Source organism: Eulemur rufifrons, chromosome 19 (assembly GCF_041146395.1).
Source record: "Eulemur rufifrons isolate Redbay chromosome 19, OSU_ERuf_1, whole genome shotgun sequence".
NCBI classification, from domain to species: Eukaryota; Metazoa; Chordata; class Mammalia; order Primates; family Lemuridae; genus Eulemur; species Eulemur rufifrons.
Genome location: NC_091001.1, coordinates 8,226,718 through 8,247,776, shown reverse-complemented (window position 1 = coordinate 8,247,776; position 21,059 = coordinate 8,226,718). Strand labels below are relative to the sequence as shown.

Here is a 21,059-nt window from a genome sequence, read left to right as displayed (position 1 = left end):
CTACCACAGTATAGAACACTATAATTTATTCCTCCTATTGAGCTGTAATTTTGTATCCTTTAACAAATCTCTCCCTACCCTTCCCAGCCTCTAGTATCCTCTGTTCTACTTTTCACTTCTATGAGATCAACTTTTTTTTAGCTTCCTCAGATGAATAAGAACATGCAATGTTTAACTTTCTGTTCCTGGCTTATGTCACTTAATATAATGTCCTCTAGCTTCATCCATGTTGCCAAGAATGACAGGATTTCATTGTGTATATGTGTACCACATTTTCTTTATCCCTGCCTCTGTTGTTGGACCCCTGGGCTGATTCCATATCTTGGCTATCGTGAACAGTGCTGTAACAAACATGAAGGCTGCAGATGTCTCCTCAATATAATCATTTCCTTTCCTTTGGACAGACTCCCCGTAGTGGGACTGTTGGGTCTTATGGTAGTTCTATTTGTAGTTTGAGGAACCTCCATATTGTTCTCCAATAGTGGCTGTACTAGTTTACTTTGTCATTATCAGTGTATAAGAGTTCCCTTTTCTCCATAACCTCATCAGTATTTGTTAGTTTTGGGTTTGGTTTTTTTTTGTAGTAGCCTTCCTAACTGGGGTGAGGTGACACCTCATTGTGGTTTTGAATTGCATTTCCCTGATGATGAGTGATGTTGAGCATTATTTCCATACATTTGTTGCCTTCATATATTTGTATGACTTCTTTTCAGAAATGTCTATTCATCTCATTTGCCCATTTTGTAGTCAGATTGTTTTTTGCTGTTGAGATGTTTGAGAACTTATATATTCTGTATATTAATCCCTTGTCAGATGAGTAGTTTGCCAATGTTTTCTCCCCTTCTGTAGGTTGTCATTTCACTCTGTTGATTATTTCCTCTGCTGTATAGAAGCTTTTTAGTTTGATATAATCCCACTTGTTTATTTTTGCTTTTGCGGCCTATGCTTTTGTTTGTTTGTTTGTTTGTTTGTTTGTTTTAGATAGTGTCTTGCTTTGTCACCCCAGTTGGAGTGCAGTGGCATCATTGTACCTCACTGCCACCTCCAACTCCTGGACTCAAGCGATCTTCCCACCTCGGCCTCCCAGAGCTCTAGGATTACAGGCATCAGCCACCGCACCCAGGTTGCTGCTGCTATGAATCCATATCCAGTTTTCCCAGCACCAAGTATTGAAGAGGCTCTCCTTTCCCCAATGAATGTTCTTGGCACCTTCGTCAGAAATCAGTTAGCTGTATATATGTGGATTAACTTCTGGGTTCTCTATTCTCTTCCATTGGCTTACGTGTCTATTTCTATGCCAGTACTGCGCTGTTTTGGTTACTACAGGTTTGTAATATATTTTGAGGTCTGGTAGTCTGATGCTTCCAGCTTTGTTGTTTGTGCTCAGGATTGCTTTGGTTATTTGGGGTCTTTTGCAGTTCCATACAAATTTCAGAATTTTTTTCTATTTCTGTGAAGACTGTCACTGGTATTTTGATAGGGATTGTATCAAATCTGTAGATTGTTTTAGATAGTGTGGTCATTTTAACAATATTAATTCTTCCGATCCATGAGCATAAGATTTCTTTCCATTTGTTTGTATCCTCTTGTTTTTTTCACCAGTGTTTTGTAGTTTTCCTCGTAGAGATCCTTGGTCAAATTTATTCCTAGGTTTTTTTTTAGGGGGTGGTTGTAGCTATTGTAAATGGGATTGCCTTCTTGATTTCTTTTTCAGCCAGTTCATTGCTCATGTGTAGAAATGATACTGATTTTTGTATATTACTTTTGTACCCTGCAACTGTACTGAATTCACATATCAATTCCAAGAGTCTTTTGGTAAAATCTTTAGGTTTTTCTATATATTAGATCATGTTGTCTGCAAAAAGGGACAATTTGATTTCCTCCTTTCTGATTCAAATGCCCTTTACTTCTTTCTCTGGCATAAACTATATTTAAAACAAAGGTAGTAAGTACTCAGAACTCATCACTTCCTAATTATTTTACTATATATTTGCTATTATTATGCGTTTGAGCTTATCTATGTCTATCGGATGTGTGACATGAAAACACTACTAATGGTCACTGCACACTTCTTTCCAATTCCATCTTCAGTGTTGTCACGCTGATATCTTGAAATTGACCATAGTAGGAGTAATTTACACGATGAAATTGGCAAACACTATAAATTAGGATTTTATTTATTGTCTTAATTTTCTAGACTTTTGAAAATAAATGGAGAAAATGTTAATTTGTCAAACTTTTTTTTTGAGAATCTGTTTTTAAATATTTATTTACCAGCATACCACTGCATCTGGTATCATTTATATCTGATGTTAAAAAGAAAGCATTTCTTCAACTCAATGGTTCACTTTTGTTTGCATATTGCCTTTATTTTTCAGGAAATGCTTTTTATTATTTTTGGCTACTTTGTCAAAAGAAAAATATAAAACAGTTGTTGAACAGTATGTTCAACAATACAAGAGATTAACTACGTTTGCTCAAAATAAACACATCGTAGTGGCAGAGCAGTCAATTTCTAATGCGACTTAAGCCTGCTGTCCTCAACTATGGTTTTATTCTGGCCTCAACAGCTCAATTCTAACTACTCTAAAGCAACAAGAAAGAGAATTAAAAGTGCCTTTTATCTCACTAAAGTAGGAGCAGTGGAGTGTACAAATCCTAGTGTGCCAAAGTCACCTATATGCTGTATGAGAAATAAATTTTTAAAGTTTCTAGACCATGGCAAAAAAAAATTGACTGTGAATCGTGGGGCATTGGACCAACTCCATCTTTTCAGTGCTTGGATTCACCTGTAAACCACTCAGGACAACACTGCAGATGTGAGCAAGGGGTGGTGGGACTCTTGATAAGTAGCAGAGCATGTATTCTTATTTTACAGTGATGTTAATGAGGCTTGCTTTCCTTCCTTTGACCCGTGAGACTGCCATTTTGTGCCTAGCAGATCAATGCAACCCACACTGGTTGCTACAACAAAAAGTTACTGCATGCTTTAAGACAAGGGCCTTGATTCACATGAAATGTGATGACACAGGTGTCGGTGAAGCTGTGAGGCCTCCTTGGGCCAACCGTGGAACTGGCTGTCAGGAATGTCTGTGGCCGCAGCAGCCCCTTCATACAATGGGCATCCTGAGGAGGAGGACGCTCACACAGAGGGGCGAGGGGTGCAGAGTGCGCTGGGAGCCGGGAAGAACTGGGCTCCCGGCAGGTTGGACACCCCTGCTGTCTGAGAGCCTGCAGTGATGGCCTCGCTGCTCACAGACCACAGGCTGGGGTGCTCACTAGAGGAGCGGAGGGGTGGCGTTGTGATTCATGGGGAGCATGCTGGTATGCGCAGGCGTTCCCAGGCTGGACCAATTCTCACGGGATTGCAGCGTGTATAGTATAAACATGCAAATTGTCAGAATAGGTTGGAGAATTGTTCCCATGAGCTTAAGGGCTGGGGTAGGGTGAGGACGGGTGGCTCCTCAGGGCGGGTTCCCTTTCCCGCCATGCATGGAGGGGAACGAGAGGGGGCCTGCGGGTGGGGATGGCAGGCAGACACAGGGTGCTGGTTCTGGGAATAAACCCCTCCACTGGGAGTACCCAGGTTGCTCGCTGTCTCCACTTTCTTCCATCATGTCTTTGTGATCACTTCTTTCCTTTACATCAAGGAAAGCTTTTGCTAATGGATTGTATTTAATTTTAAGGGCTGTGATCTCCTCGTTCTGATAAGCTATCACAGCTGTGAACTGGGTGTCAGGAAAGCAATGGCTGGTGACCCTGCGCTGAGGACCCCCGGCTCTCACCGTGTGAGTTCTGCATGATCTGGCCTCCGTCGCACTTGTTGGTGAGCTTGACTTTGCTGAAGGAGACAAGCGCCTTCATCCAGTGGCCCCGGAGTTGGGAGAGTCAGGGTGGACAGACCATCTGGGCCCCCGTGCCTAGGGCTTGCGCCCACTGCCACTCCCAGTTCACCTACAGATGGTTGTCGGCTGCCACGAGTCCAGCAGGAAGGAGTACCTAGTGTTGGAGTCCTGGCCAGACACATTCACCTTCAACACCAGGAACATCCTCCTGCGTCCCTGTCATGATCATTTCCTTGGGGAGCTCCTTGAAGCACAGCCACAGCTTGCTTTTCTGCTGGCCCAAGCACAGGTGGCACTCTGTGGGGTCCCGCTTCTCGCTGCCACCTGTAGCTCACTCTCCATGGCGCTCAGCAGTGGTCCACTTGGTACTGCAGGCTCTTCTTCCCTGTCAGTACTGTGGGAGCTCATCCTCTTGCCTGATTCCCACCACCCCCGAAGCCCTGACTCGCTACTTCCCTCAAGAGCCCCCTTCAGAGAAGAGCTACCTTAACCCCTCTGGGCCCGGAGCTCTTCCAAGAAAAGGGGCCGCTTGGGCGAAGACTCGCGACTATGCCAAGGTCACAGAACAGACCTGGAAGGAAGGCAGGAGAGCGACGACCTAGATCTGAGGGAGAGGGAGAGGGGGAGGGGGGCAGTGGCGGGAGGTGATTCCACTTGACCTGCAAGGCACGCATTGAGTAGGTCTCCCTCGGGCTCAATGGTCATTTTTTAAAAGAACACTATTTTAGCAGGGATTTACATATGAATAATCTCTTACTTTTGGTTAAATTTTTGTTCAACTGTTTACATTATTATGATCTATGTAATATTGGGCTATAGCTAAAAAGTACATTATACACTATGATTACAATCCAGGATTAGACATTTTGGTTTTCTTTTAGTTAGTAATAGCCTTGTATTTTATTTTGTTAGTTTTCTATGTATCTGTGATAATTTCCACCACATTCTCAAATAGCTCTCAAGTCAAATTTTTTAACAGTTAAATCTATCAAATGAACTATCGCCTCTCTCAAACGACCTTTTGTCCTTTGCCCCAGTGTGGATTGACTGCTCTCTCGGACTCCTGCAGAGCTGATGTCCTCTGACATTTAGCTGCTCCCATCGCAGAAAGTCCTTGCTCCTCTCTCCTGTACTAGATCTCTTGTTTCCTGGAATGCATAGCATATTCTTTCTTGATTTTTATCCGTCATAATGGAACACATCCTCCAGTAGTTTTCTGAGAAAGAATGCATTGGTGGTTAATTTGGAGGGGAACTTAAATGCCATGCCTCATATTTGACTGTTTGGCTGAATTTAAAGTTCTAAGTTGCAAGTAATTTTCCCATACTAGCTTCTAGTGTTGTATTGAGACATGCAATGCCATTTTGATTTCTGATTCTTTGTATGTGACAATGGAAGATGTTAGGATTGTTGTCCGTGGTGTTCTAAAATTTCAAGAGAAAGTGCCTTGGTTTGGCTCTTTTTACCATTCATTTTGCTGGGCACTGTTAGGAGATTCATGTCCTTCAGTGGGATTTCTCTGTCTTGTTTTATTGGTAATGTCTGTCCCTTTATTTTCTCTATTTTCTGGAACACCTGTTAGATGGATGTGGACCTCCCAGACTTAGGCTCTTAGTTTTTATTTTTTTCTCCTGCATTGGTAGTTAGTCATTTTGTTCTCATTTCTTAAAAATTCCCTTAGCATATTTTCCCACCTTGCTATTTCCAATCTAGAAATCTAGAACTAATTCTTATCAAATTAAGTTCCAATAAGTACCTGGAACTTCAAGTTATCTTGAAAGAAAAGTAAACATCCTCGTAGGTTTGCCTGTGACTACATCATAACACGTAGCACTCCTGACTCTCAAAAGCATCTTTATTGGGACCTTATTGATTAACTTTAATGATAGATTTTTATTAAGGCTTGTCATCCACTTGGAAACATGTTTACTTGGGGGATTCAAAGAGTTCCCGTGTCCTGGTAGGATGAAGTCCACCACACAGCTCTGGAACATGAGGGGGTCCGGAGTGACGGGGAGTGCCAGAAGAAGTAGTCTAGAAGAGAGAATGTGAGAGGCAGCCAGAAAACTTAGCTTCCTTTCAAATCCTCAGGACGAACCACTTTCCTGTAACCACATAGGTTGGGGACTTGAGTGATTTTACTTAGAATGAAAAAAAAGTGGTGATCCCAAAACTAGAAACCTTGGGGACACTCAGCTGCATTAGTGAGGGTGGAATTTTTCATGTTTGTTTCCTAACTAGATCCTATTTGGAGCTGTCCATGCTCATTGCCAATACATAGATTGAGATCTTAGTGCTTTTCTGTTTTATTCTATTAGTTCTTGATATATATATATGAATTTTATATGTGATATTTGCTACCAGTTTACTTTCTGATTTCTCATTTCCCCGTTTGCTATTTTTAGTTGGTTTATTAGTCCGTTTGTTCATTCACTTGTTTGTTTTAACGTTGGGCCATTTCCAGTTTTTAGTGTAGTTAAATTTTGTCTCTTAGCTTATTTTATTAAATCTTAGAAAGCCCAGGATAATCTAGATTGAACATGACTAGCAACTCGGCTCCAGTTCCACATTTGATGGTATAAGATAATGAGGATGATGATGATGATGATGATGATATAATAATGATCAACATTTATTGAGCTTTTGCTTCATGCCAGGCACTGTTCTATGGACATTACATGCATTAACTCATTGAATCCTCCTAACAATATACAAGACAGGTGTTATTCTTCTCATTTTATATCTTGGTGGTAAAGCAGAGACATAACCACCCAAGGTCACTAGAAGGAGGTGGAAGAGGCATAATTCAGGCTGAGGAGATCTGTCTCTGGGATGCTTCTCCTCCCCACTGTGTCTGAAGTGAGTACCCAGAACCTGAGCTAAGTCCATTACACACATTGCACCACTGATTTCGTACAACCACCTTAAGACAGAGGTGCCATTACATTGCACAGATGAGGAAGGAGGCTGGGAGAGGGCATGGAGCTACAGAGAACTTGAGCCAGGAGTTAACCCCAGAGTGCCTGGTACAGAGCCCAGCTTCATAACCTTTATTCTCAGCTGGTCCACTGAGGAAGACCTAGTTTTCATCTCCTAAGCCCCGTTTCCTTATTTGTTGGTTGTAAATTTTTTAAGTAAAGTATAAAAACAAAAACCAACACCAACTACAGGCAAACAATGATAATGTTTTTATATATTTTATCTAGATTTTTTTCCTACACATATCTTTATGAAATCATATTGTACATATAATTTTGTATCCTATGCTTTTTATTTCGCATAGAACAATATAAGCATTCTTCTATGTTAATAAAAGATTTCCTATACATTTTGTAATTGTGGTAAAAAACACATAACAGAATGCTTGAGATCATGAGTTCGAGACCACCCTGAGCAAGACCTAGACCCCATCTCTACAAAAAATAGAAAAAATTAGCTGGGAGCAGTGGCACAAGCCTGTAGTCCCAGTCACTAGGGAGGCTGAGGCAGGAGAATCGCTTGAGCCCTGGAGTGTGAGGTTGCAGTGAGCTATGATGACATCACTGTACTTCAGCCCAGGCAACAGAGCAAGACTCTGTCTCCAAAAACAAACAAACAAAAAAAAATGCATAACATAAAACTTACCATCTTAACCCTACACGTTATTTTAGGTTGTAAAATGTATCATTAAACGAGCACAACACATTTCTCCATTGTTGGAAATTTGGAGTGTTTCCAATTTTTCACTATTACAAGTGACCCTGCAATTAACATACTTGTAAATAAATATTTGTCCACATTTCAACTTATTTCCTTGGGATAGGTTTCTAAAAGTGGAATTACCAGGTAAAAGAGCATGAATACTTTGAAGCTCCCAACATATACTGCCGTATTACTTTGCCCTTATTATCACCATATAAAATGCTCATTCCATTGCAGTCTCACAGGCATAGAAAGCTGATAAAATGGAATTATGTTAGTCTAAATTTTGGTGGAGGTGCGTGAGTGAGGTGTGAGACTATATAACTGGTTTTGCGACCTTTGCTGACCACCTACCTCTAGCCAATAAAAGGCGCTAAGAGGCTGAGAGGAGTTAAAAATGAGAAGAGGATTTCAGAGAGGAGTTTTTGTGTATTATGGGTTCTATCTCCTCTCAAGAAGGACGGGAGCGGGGTAGGGAGGGTGTGCTCCCTCTGACCTCAGTTATAGGCAAAAGGGCTTCGAGAGAACCGCTTGGAAAGTTGCTATGTGAACTCTGTAGTTTGGACCACATGTTGGTCCAATCTTTAATTCACACCTGGAACTCTAAAGGTCTTGGCTAGCTACCCTAAGGTACATTTGACAAATAATGGAATCTAGGCTTAGGGAGTTTAAGTGACTTGTCCAAGGTCATCCACAAATAAGTGTAAGAACTAGAATTGAAACCCAGATCTTCTGATTCAAAGGTTGCATTGGTCCCCCATTCTGTAATACTTCCTCTCATTTATCCATGAAGTAAATTGGTTTTATTTTCATTACTATATATTTAGCCATACTTTTGCCTGAATTCTTCATCTCCCAACTTGGAATTGTTTGGCAGGAGATTCCACCAATACAGTGTCATCCTCCTACCAGCTTCCTTAAAACCAATTATGAGATCAGCTACTTATATGTAAGATTGATCTAACTTCCCTACTCAAAATCTTGAGTTTGTTAGATAACTCTAAGTGACATTATTCCCTTCAGGGATTTTTTTTTTTACTTATAAGGTTTTATGAGTTAAATTGTGTCCCCCAAAGTTCATATGTTGAAATACAGAATCCCAGTATTTCAGAATGTGACCTTCTTTGGAAATAAGTTTGCTGTAGGTGTAATTAGTTAAGATGAGGTCATCAGAGTGTCCCCTAATCCAATATGATCAGTGTCATTATATAAAAGGGGAATTTGGACACAGAGACAGACAGGCACAGAGGGAAGACACAGAGCGAAGACAGCATCTGCAAGTCAAGAGGGAACAGATCCTTCCCTCTCTCTTCTCAAAAGAAGCCAACCCTGCCAACACCTGTATTTTGGACTTCTAGCTCCAGAACTATGAGAAAATAAATTTCAGTTGTTCTGATCACCCAGTTTGTGGTACTTTGTTACAGTCGTCCTTGAAAACTAATATACAACTGCTTCACGAGCAGTTGAAACTTGGTTGTGAAATCATGAAGTTCAATATAGGAAGTGCAATCACCCTAGGAAAAAATGGGAAAATCCAGTTCTAACAGCTGCTGTAACTCCATTATAGAACAAGATTTTTCATATTTTTTTAGCATATATTTCATGGTTTGAATTCACTTTCCACTATCATGCTTCGTAGAAGTTTTAATGATGACTTTCCTATATCCCCAAGCTCTAACTCCATAGTTTGACTTTCAAGATCCTTAACAATATATTCTTAATATCACTTACCATATTCATATCCTACTGTCCTTTTTCATAAACCTCGTGGTACAAAGTGGGACACCAGTTTCAGAATAGGCGTGGGTATTCCTGCCTCTGCTCTCGTCTTTTCTCTGTTTAGAATGGCCTTCCCATTCTTCATCATTACATGTTGAAAAATCCAATGTTAAAATCTTCCTTCAGGAACTAGTGGAAAAACCATCATTTCTAAGAATACTTTTTTTCCCACTCTGAACTTCCATTGTATATTTTTGTTTCATTGATTTTTATTTTAGTTATTTGGATACATGTAACATCCTCTGATTGTCTGTAAGTTCCTTAAGGCAAGAAGCTAATAGTATACATATGTGTTATTTGGGTCCCCTCCCCCCAAAAATGTGGAAAATGAGACAGGTGTGTGCAGGTCATTTGTTTAGAGAAGTAATCTCAGGGCTCAAGAGTGAGGAGAACAAGAAGAGTAAAAGAAGGAAGAATGGAAAGCCAATCCAAGAGTGAGTTATTGAGCTGGTTACTCTGTGAGTAAGTAAAGCTCAGGGCCACTGGGGACTGCTTGAGAAATGGTGTAGGCTATGCCTCATTTTGTTGCTGTTGTTGCTTTTACCCAAGAAGAGAAGAGAAGAATATTTATCTAATGGCTCCCATCACAAATTTGTCAAGGATCACCTCACAGGATATCCTTGGCACTTCCAGGTTTGTGCATGTATCAGAATGGTTGGACAGGCTTCCGTAAGCATCCCATGCAGTGCTATTCGTGAAGTCATGGGGAATAAAGTGAAAGTTAAATGGTGCAATTATGACAAGGGCTTGTCAGGTCACACCTTTCCAGAGCTGGCTACCAGAGTAGAAAGGTAGACTGAGAAGGTGTTTGATGGGTGTAAAAAACACCTGATATAGTCCACTCCTTGCACTGCCCCAATCCACTCATCCTCTATTTTAATAGTTCCCCAAAGAGAGGGATGCTATGTGTAGAAGTACTACATATCAACTATATTCTTTCTTCTGATCCAAAGAGCAAAGTTTCTTGTGTGTGTTAGTTCAGACAACTAGAATCTCAGCAAGACCTCCAGCCACAGAAAACTAGACTCCAAATTTACATTTCGATTGAGGTAGAAAACACTCTTGGTTTGGGTTCCCTGGAAGCAGACTCTGAGACAAGTATTCAACTGCAAGTAGTTTATTTCAGAAGTGATCCCAGAAAACACTCATAGAGGAATGAATAAATGAGAAAAAAATAGGAAGGAACCCAATAGAGAATACTGTATTTATGAAGCCATTTCTGTGGTGGACAAGCAGAATCTTATCCTACGGAGAAAGTCAGGGAAAGTGTAAAGTACACCCCAGGTTTATCTCAAAAACTGGGTGAGAAAGTTCACCTGTTTATCCACCAGTTGCCTTTCTGACATTGGTTGAGGGCTGCTTCCAAGCATAGCTCTCCCATAACTCCTGAATTGCCCTTTGTATGAGCTTCATAGCCAGGAAACAGCCCCTTCAGACATAGTCTCCAGCACTAGCAATGAGCAGCCTTCAGCATGTGGAGGTGAATGCTGAGTGGAAATGGGGATGGCACCGATGCGGGGAATTAGCTACGCTCCCCACAAAGGGGTTTGCCTCGGGTCTCTCAGGTAGGGGTCATCACAAAGGATGACAAAATAGTAGGAAACAAATAGAAAATAATACGCAGCGCCAAAGATATAGTTTATAAAGTAAAGATTTATGAAGATAGACAAACGGAGGGTATCCAGAAGGTTTCCATCCCTTCTTGCAGAGATGCAACAAAGACTGAACTTTTACACAGGTACTTATAGGGCAGATACAGGCTCCCGTTGCCAATAATAATAGGTATTTTGGTTTACATAATAATAGGTAGTTTGGTCAAAGTCTTCTAAAAGGCTACTACAGATCCTTTAACTAACTCCATCTAGGTGAACAATGAGTTACAAAATCTTCTTAGGGCAAACTTCTAAGTTTTATGATAAGGCTATTACTTTAGCAAAAACAGAGACATCTTGGCTCTGGTCATTGTGTTTTAGAACAGAGATTTCAGAAGTCAACAGGAGCTGTGCCTTGTGCTAATTACTTTTACCGCATGGTTCCGTCTGGGCCCGGCTTGAACATTAGCATATCTATTTGATCAGCTCTCATCTCAGGTGGCCTGTCTTTGTTGATCAGCTCTGGCAACCGATGGCTCTAGGCAAGACCTGCTTTGTCTTTCAAAACAGGTGAGAACCATAAGGCCCAGCTTACAACTGTCCTTTGAAATGCAGCTGTTACTGACCAATGAGATGCCCTCCTGAGGCGAGGCAGCTTTTGATATGCGAATTAACATGTCTATATTTTCCTTTAAGGCAAAGCCTTATTTGACTTCTGAAATCATCACTGTCTCTAAAAATACAGGGGGCATTTCTATAAATCAGTATTCTTAGGCTCAACACACCAAGAGCTACATAAATCTCCTGTAGAAGCCCAGCTATAGGAGTGAAAGTCATGAAGTTTTCTAATATTGACCCTGGAACCCACGAACATACATCACTGAAGAGAAACAAGTGCTTCTCGCGACTTCATGACAAATTCAATGAATTCAGTTACAGCAAAGAAACAGGTGAATCCTTCGAAATTAACTGTTTAAATCAAAATTACATCATTTCATTAAGTTTTATCACCATATATAAATGGTGAACTGGAACCTGAAAGAAGGCACATATTTTTATCTACATCATAAACTCAAAATTGTGTTTAGATTTGTGTTGATGCAAAATAAAGTCATTGTTGGAACTTCCAAAAGCAGCAACATTGACAACAGGAAATTTTGTTTTATTTTGGCATATTTTGGAGTGGGAAAGAGAAATATTTTTAGCTCTGCATCTGACTTATTTCTTTTGGTTGCTCCATCAACTTAATATTAATGGCTGCTCTTAGGTTAGCCCAGAAAAGTCTATGTTTGCTCTTCTCCTTGGGCCATTCCAAATAAGTCCTCCGTGCCATGAGAGCTTTGAGCTTGTGATAGCTGCTAGGAATGGAGTATTGTGGAATTGGCTCCAGTAGGATCAGGATTAAGTTATCAGATCCTTTGTGGAAGAGATTGTGGTGGGCAAAGTAGAGTTCATAATGGCACCACTCACTCTGGACAAAGTGGGGAGACAAAACAAAGATGGACTTGTAACTCTTCTCAATGCAGTTTATGATATTTTCCACAATGCTCTTGCCAGGAACAAAGTTTCTCTCATGGAGGCAAATCCGTATATCTTCTTTTTCTAGGCAAGGTACCAATTCATTCTTCACCCAGGAAGAATCATGTTCACTATAAGAAATAAAAGCATGGAACTGGAGAGTTCTTTGGAGTTCCTCTAAGGGCATGTTCCTAGCCCTGTGCCGGGTCTGGGTCCACTGGCACACCATCCTGAGATACCAGGGCAGATCCAGGTAGATGCAGAGGAAGGTCACGGTAACAGCCAACACCAGTGTGATGGCCCCAATGGTGACCATCAGCAGAGCCGTGTTGCAGGATAATGGAGACATGTGAAAGTCTTTTAGAAGGGTCCCCTTATAGTTTTCTGGGTAGTCACACTTATAAGAATCAGGCCAGCCCTCTACCACTTCACTTGATACTTGGCCTATATTTTTGACAAATTCTCGTAGCTCACAGGTACATTGGAATGGATTGTTCCCTGCTTTTATTGACCTGATCTTCTGGCAGCTCTGGAAGAAATCAGCTGATGGCTGGGAAACCGAGTTATGGTCAATGATCAGTACAGAAAGGCTGCTAAAGGTGCCACACCCGGGCAGGTCGATTATAGAATTGAAAGCAACATTGAGTTCTTGCAAAGCTTCCAGACAGGTGACATCTTTAGGGATGCTCTCTATTCTGTTACTGTGAAGATCAAGTACCTTGATCCTGAGAGGTAAACATCTGAAAACGGAGTCAGTAAGTATATTTGAAGACATATTTAAGCTTAATAAACTTTTAGTCCAAGAGCAATTTCCTTCATTTTCATCATATCTTAGAGAATTCTGGCTAATATCCAATTGTTGTAGAGACTTCATCTCTTTGATCATATGAACTATTTTTGCAAGTTCTTTTAATTGATTCCTTTTGTAAGATAAGTGTCTCCAGCTCAGTCAAGCTTCCACAATTTTCAAAAACTGTGTCTGTTAAGAGATTATTGGAAAAATCCAAATATAGGAATGGGCTAATTTGGGATGGGCAAAGCATATGCATCATGGGTGTACCAGACACTGTGAAATTTTGGATGTTCATATTTGAAAAGATTTTGTAGATAGTACTTTGTGGAAAATTGACCACCTGAGTGACAACTTGGTGTACAGATAAGACCTTCAGGGAAGTGCCAGAATAATTAAAATCTCTGAAGTCTAATTGACCCTCTAGTTTCACATTTGAAATTAAGAAATACTCTATGGTTGTATGCCAAACCAACTGGAGAATTCTCATGAAAGAATTCCAAGTTGTTTCGATGTTGTTTAAAGTAAGATTTGATAACCTTGGATTTGTTTGAAGTTTTGCCAGAATATTTAGGAAATAAGAACATGCATTATCATCTAGCACACATTTGATATTAGATAGTTCCAGATTTACTACAGTACTGAATGACCCATTCAAAATAAAATGGAATTCCTTTTTCATGGGGAAAACAATGTGCAGACTTTCTGTGTTGAAGTCTTGAACGCTCTCAGCGTCTTCTTTTTCCCCAAAAGGCTCTCCTAACACCAGCAAAATCTTACTGATATTCAAGTGAGCAATTGGCAGCACTCTAGATTTCTCTAACTGTGTAGCACTCAACCCCAGAAATTTTAGTTGAGACATGTTGCCAAACTCTTTGCATATGGGCAGGGCATCAAATGCATTAAATGACAAGTCTAAGTGCTTGAGGTTGACAGGATGACAAGAAATCTTTCCCAACTTGTTGTGGGACAAATCCAAGTACTCTAATTCCTGGTTGAATTTGAAAACACTGATATCAAGATGCTGGATTCTATTATTAGAAATTATCAAAATCCTCAGCTTTGACAGTGATAAGATGTCAGAAGTCTGAATCTCAGATATGTAATTGTGCGATATATTTAAGATTGTTGTTTTCAGGGATAGATCTTTGGGAACACGGATGAGACCTTTTTTTGACCTGTCAACTAAAAATTCACTTTCATCAGATAATTGGATTCTAATCTCAAGTATTAACATGAAGATAATGACAAAATGGAAGATGCTTGTCATATTGTAACACTAGACATTCCTAAAAGTAAAAGCTATTCTTCAGAGCATCTTGATACGGATTCATATTCTAAAAAAAAAAAAAAAAAAAAATTAAATGATTATGTTAAATTAGGCATGGCTGATATTAAACATTTTTTATTAGAGACACACGAAATGAAGGCTACATTCTTTTAGGTTACACAGCCTGAAGCCAGGGGAATGTACATATAGACAAATGATTACGCTAGCTCTAATCAATTGAGTTTCAATGTGGCTGGTGCAGTAGGTTGAAGGGTGACTCCCCAAAAGATGTCTACATCTTCACCATGTCCTAAATCCCAGAAAATGAATGTGACCTTATTTGGAAAAGGGGTCTTTACAGAGATAATAAAGTTAAGGGTCTGGAGATCATCCTGAATTATCCAGGTGGTCCCTAAATCCTGTGACAAGTTCCCTTATAAGAGAAAGGCAGAGGGATATCTGACAGAGACAAAATAAGAGACAACAGAGGCACAGCAGAAGGCCATGTGGAGACGGAGGCAGAGACTGGAGTGACACAGCCACCAGGCAAGGCATGCTGGCAGCCACCAGAGGTGAGAGGAGGCTCTGGAGAGACTGCAGCCCTGTCGACACCTTGAGTTTGTACTTCTGGTCTCGAACCATGAGAGAATAAATTTCTGTTGTTTTAAGCCACCAGTTAGTTACAGCAGCCATAAGAGAACAATATAGATGGTTCATGGAAAATCCTCTGGCCCCACCCCTCCCAAGACCATTTAGAGCTCTGTTTAGGTGTGCTTGCACGCTTTGACTGTGTCTCCCCGTGACATTTCTTCAGAGTCCTCCCAGGTGGTGGAATTGGGACTGTTCCTGCATTGCCTTTTATTACCTGCTTATGGTGTGGACCTGACTTGGTAAGAAGTAATTGGATCGTGATAAAAGGTCTCTCAGAAGATCCATTCACTCATTCATTTATTTATTCAACTAATATTTATTGATCACCTACTGGCCATGTTTTAGGAACTGGACATAAAGCAATGAAAAGATAAAGTCCTAATTGTCAAGGAGCTTATTATCTAGTGGGGAGATAGAAAATACGTAAATGACCAAACTTAATTTGATGGAGTGATAAATACTATGTAGAAAAATAAAACAGAGTAAATCGTGGGCATGGGATGGTGCTTGGTGGCGGCTATTGAGGGTTTAGTTAGAGAAGGCCTTTTTGAGAAGATGATACTGGGGTGGAAATCACAATGAAGTGGATGAGTAACCTATGGGAAGACCTGGAGGGAGAGAATTTCCGGGAAAGGAAAAGGCGAGTACAAAGGTCCTGAGATGGACTTGAGGTTGGCTTGTCTGAGGAGGAGAGAAGAGGTCAGTCAGTGTTAGCACGGAGTGAGCGAGGGGGAGCGGTTAGGACCAAGATCATACAGGGCCTTGCGAGGAGTTGAGATTCTATTCCAAGAGTGCTGAGCGGGTGAGGAGACTGGAAGGTTCTCAGGATGGGAGTTGTTTCCTCCTCTCTGTTATTCGGAAAACTTTTTGTCATTCATTCATCCAATATGTATTTATTCCCTATGCAGTGCTAGGCATTGCTCTAGGTGACGCCTACTGCACCAGCGGTCAAACCACTCTAGCTCAGACACCATTCTGTGGTCAGCATTCCAGTGGCGCATGAGACCAGAGGGAGTCGTGTTGGGATGAACCCTAGAGAGTGTATACCCCATGCCCCAGAGACCCTTCATCTGGGACTGCACAGCTCTCTCAAGGAACTTATTCCCCAGAACTGTCAGGCAAGTACGCCATCAGTATCAGCAAAGCGCTGAATTCCTCTTCACATGTCCCCTCCCGTATCTCAACAGACACAGAAGGGCATAAATAATTCATCTCCCAGAAACAACCCTGGGTTGCAAAAGTTCCCCAAATTAAACATGCAAACTTATTTGGTTTTCAGAGCTTTTCTTGGACTTACCCTTTTGTAGAGGTGCCCAATGATGCTCTGGTCATCCTGATTTCTTCTAATATGGAAGAGGGCCAGGGAGCCCCATCAGCATTCATGAAGACCCGAAGCAAGGAAGATTACACTGAAGTTAAAGTTCATGTTAAAAGTCAAGGTGGTCTTTTTATGGCATTGATTGTATTTGGCTGAAAGACCCAGAAATTTCCCAATTCTTCCTCTTCAGCTTCCTAAAAGAGCTATTCACACCAGGAGCAATACTTAAATGGATGTTATAACTTGAATGCTTGTGCCCCCCGCCATATTTTAACAAATATGTTAAAATCCTAACCCCCAATGTGATGGTATTAGGAGATGTGGTCTTTGGGGGGGATGATTAGAACATGAAGGTGGAGCCCTCATCAGTGGAGTTCATGCCCTTAAAAATGGGACCCCAGAGAACTCTCTGGCTCTCTTTCCCCCATGTGAAAATACAAGAAGAAGGCAGTAATCTGCAGTCCGGGAGAGGGCCCTCACCAGAACCCAACCAGACTGGCATCTGAACTTGGACTTTAGCCTCCAGAACTGTGAGAAATAAATGTCTGTTGTTTATAAGCCACCCAGTCTATAGTACGTCATTACAGCAACCCAAACTGACAAAGACAATGGGAATAAAAATAATACCCAATACTCCCTGGGCCAGTGCCTAATATCTCAAAACAGGACTATCTGTTATAAGCTGGGTCAAAGGAAAACGGTTTAGGGCTTAAGGCCCAAATGGGGTTCCCTACTGATTCCTATGCCTGGATTCAAATTAAAGGCCCTCTTCCACCTGCTGGCCAGCTCACATGCAAGGAAGCAGTGATCAGCATTGCCAGGTGTGGCATGCAGCGAGTGACCAGAGAGACAAGGGGCAGACAGGACCTTGTGCATGGACGTGAGTGCTTAGCTCACAGAGAGCCCACCACGAGCAGAATGAAAGTTGTCCTTGTTCCCTTAACAACCACAACCACCACAAAGGATTTAAACTTATAAAACTGCCTGTCCCAGAGCACTGATTGAAAGCATGTGAATTGCCTTTGTTTGGGAGCATCACATCAGGGCTTTGACTGGTCTTAATGGATAATGCCCATACAATCAATCTGGCCCATTTAAGTTCAGTCCTGCAAATATTTATTAAGAGTCTTCTCTGTACCAGACCAACTAGCTATTAACCACAAGTTGAAAGGATTGGAAGTAGTTCAAGAGCTTTTCTGCTTTTTTTCCTATGTGGTTTTGTGAACTTTTGCTTTTTGTGTGTTATAGAGACGCATTCACTTTCAAGTCTTTTGACCAAATTGGGTGTAGCCTGGGAAACATTTCCATGCCACCTGACTTCTAGCTCCCAGAACATTTTCAGTGGGCTGAGAAAACAGAAAAGAACAGTGGGAATGGCCCAGAGAAAAAACTAAAATAAACCTGCCCATAAAAACACAGGAGTTGTACACTGCCTCTGGGAGTCTCGGACTTTATCTCATTTTCCTTAACATTATCATTGCGAAGAGAGCGCGAATGGCAGGTGCAGGGCGAAGAGAAATGCCCTCTGAAAGCAACAACTAGCAGCTGCTCTGGAAGAAAACCAGAAGATGTTTGTGACCCAGGTATTCATCTCCGAACTCAAAAAAATCTCTTGAAAGCAAATCATTCATGAGGTGTTATTCCAGGAAAAAAAAAGAAAAAACAAAAAACTTTCTCTGATTTAGGACTAGGAGCTGATAAACAAATGCCAGCTCAAACCACACAGTAGCTATGCATCTATCAGAAATATAATCCGCATAGAAAAGCACCCAGGACTTAGTCATAGAGACTTTTGAGACTTCTGTACCCAATAACTAGCTATACAATTAATTTTCTTTTACAAAATAAAATGTTACTTACCAACACAACCTGCTCCTCTGTTCCGTTTGGCAGTCTGTAGGGAATTCAAGCACTTCCTTGAACATTTATTTCATTGCTAGAACCACATCTAGTGTTGAAAACAAAGCAAAACAGCTCTTGTCTGCCATCTGCTGAATGCCACTGGCATTACATGACGTAGTATTAACGTGTCTTCTCCCATTCGTGTAGAGCTGAGGGTCTGTGGGTTAGCTGACAGACCTGTACAAAACAGAATCGTGTCTCTGCGTTCTGCATTTCACTGCAGTCAGTTCGGCTTTGTCTACACAGAGGAAGCGAAGGCGGGTGTCAGTGACCCACAGATCCTGACTGGCCGGATGCAGCGTGCTTGTCGCCGCGCTGGGTGGGCAGAGGCCGTGTGGGTCTGGGGGCGTCTCGGCCGCTTTGCTTTTCCTCTTGTCTTTAGATCTTGCCACTATTGAAAGTGCCTGAGAGTGAAAAGAGGGAGAGGTTAAAGTTAAAGTTTTGCTGAACACATTCACAAAGAGGGAAGATAATTCATGCGCCAGTTACGGAAAGGATGCTAATCACGGGGGGGGGGGGGGGGTGTACTTTTTATTTTTATTACAGATTGGTTTTCAGAGAAAATTTGATGTTGAAATGTTTTCCCACTGATATTTTCAAACTTTCTTCAAAACGTGACTTTTAAAAGCTCTGTGTGAAAAACATGCTGAGAATCTCCTTTCTCAGATAAGGTCCGAGACGCTTCCTTCGGGTGAGTTGTTGTCAGCATGTTCAAGGAAGCCATTCTGATGGCTGCACCCTTGTCTTTTAAGATAACAACGACAAGAACAGCGAAACGACACATGGGCAAACAGAGCCGAGGACCGCCAGCGGTGTGTCCCCGAGCCTGTCCTCAGCCTCGCGCCGGTGCGCGACCGCAGGACTCGCGCCCTTCGCTGTCCCCGCGCTTCTCTCCCGCCATCGGCTCTCGCCACACAGCAGCCACGTCCCCAAACTAAAACCCCGGGATTCTTTTTGGCCTGGAGTATTACCACTGTCTCTCTCTGTTTCCCCCTCCTCAGAATTTGTTTAAAATTCTGAGGTTTGTCCATAAACACATTTCTGAAACTGAAGGGATGAAACACCCCCACCCGCCCGCCCACCATTTCCTCCCCGAGACGCACAGCTGGACTCGAGGGTGGTCTTTGGCTAAGAAATGAGTTCTCGGCTCCCACAGGCACTGACTTTGTGACTCTCGGTGTAGAGAGGAATGCCCCGGGGAGGGAAGTCAGCAGGGCAGTAAGTGAAGCACCTCGGCACTCCAGAACGCCCTGTTTCCCTGCAAACTTTCGCCACCCTCTGAGCCGCACGCCCCCTGCTGCTTCTCTCCCTGTTGTCCCGTGGGCCACCACTGCACACACACACTGGGAACCACGTGCACGCACGCATCGATGCAGCCACACCTCCCAAAGAAAACCTTAATTCTCAGAAAGCATGGCTTCTTTGTAAAAAATATTTAACATTTTATTTAACCTAATATATCCAGAATACTATTTCACATGCAATCAATATAAAACATTATTAATGAGATATTTTGTATTGTATTCTAAGTCTCCAAAATTCAGCGTGTGTTCTACACTTAACAGAACATCTCAGTTGGCCTACACATATTTCAGGCGCTCAGTGGTCACACATGGCTACCATATTGGACAACACAGGTCTAGATGGAATTATTGCAACCATGCAAAGAAGTAGAAGCCCAAGTCCAGTTAACAGCATTCCACAGAGCTAATTCAAAACAAAGGTTCCAATATCTTATACTCTAGACAACCCTGTAGTTCTCTCCATAGCAGTTTCTCTGCCCACCCCTATCTCATAACCACGCATTTCTTTTTGGATCCAGGGCAGTATAAATATGCTATCAATTAGATGTGATCTGTTGTTAGTTGGGGTTTTCTTTAACAAAAGCTTTATTGAGGCATAATTCACATACCATAAAAAAGTTTCACCCATTTCAAGCATACAATTCATTGACTTTAGGCATATTCACAGAGTTGTGCAACCTTCACCAAATCAATTTAGAATATTTTCATTACCCTACAAAGAAACATTACACCTCTTTGCCATCAGCCTCCACTCCCCCATGTGTCCCAGCTTTAGGCAATCACTAATCTACTCTATAGATCATACTAGTCTCTGCAGAGTTGTTGATTCTGGATAGTTTACATAAATGGAATCATACAGCAAGTGGCCCTTTGTGACTGGCTTCTTTCACTTAGCACGATGCTTCCAGGGCTCATGCAGCTGTAGCCAGAATCGGAATTTCAGTTTTATTGCCAAATCATACTCAGTTGCATGTAGATACCACATTTTATTTATCCATTCACCAGTTGGTGGACTTTATAGCTCTCATGAATAATGCTAACATGAACATTCAGGTACAAGTTTTTGTGTAGACATATTTTCTCTTGGGGATATACCTAGGAGTAGAATTGCTGCATAATGTGGTAACTCTATGTTTAGCTTTTGGAGGAACTGCCAGACTGCTTGAAAGCAGCTACAACACTTTACATTCCCACCAGCAGTATACAAGGGTTCTAATTTCTCCACATCCTTCCTGACATTTGTTATCATCTGACTTTTATTATAGCCGTCTTACTGGATATGAAGTGGTATCTCATTGTGGTTGTGATTTGCATTTCCCTGATGATTAATGATGTTGAAGATCTTTTCATGTGTGTATTGACCATTTGTATATCTTTTTGGAGAAATGTCTATTCAAAGGTTTTGCCCA

General features: G+C 41.5%; 1 protein-coding gene and 1 pseudogene across 1 annotated transcript; both read right to left on the bottom strand.

The window, feature by feature from the left end:
* Window positions 1-3,008: 3,008 nt before the first annotated feature.
* LOC138400083 (T-box transcription factor T-like) lies at window positions 3,009-11,336 on the bottom strand (annotated as a pseudogene).
* Window positions 11,337-11,875: 539 nt separating this feature from the next.
* On the bottom strand, window positions 11,876-14,475 carry TLR1 (toll like receptor 1). The gene is given in 2 exon segments (XM_069494437.1): window positions 11,876-13,337; window positions 13,339-14,475. Coding segments are annotated over 2 exon segments (2,376 nt in total). The 3' UTR covers window positions 11,876-12,098.
* Window positions 14,476-21,059: the final 6,584 nt, after the last annotated feature.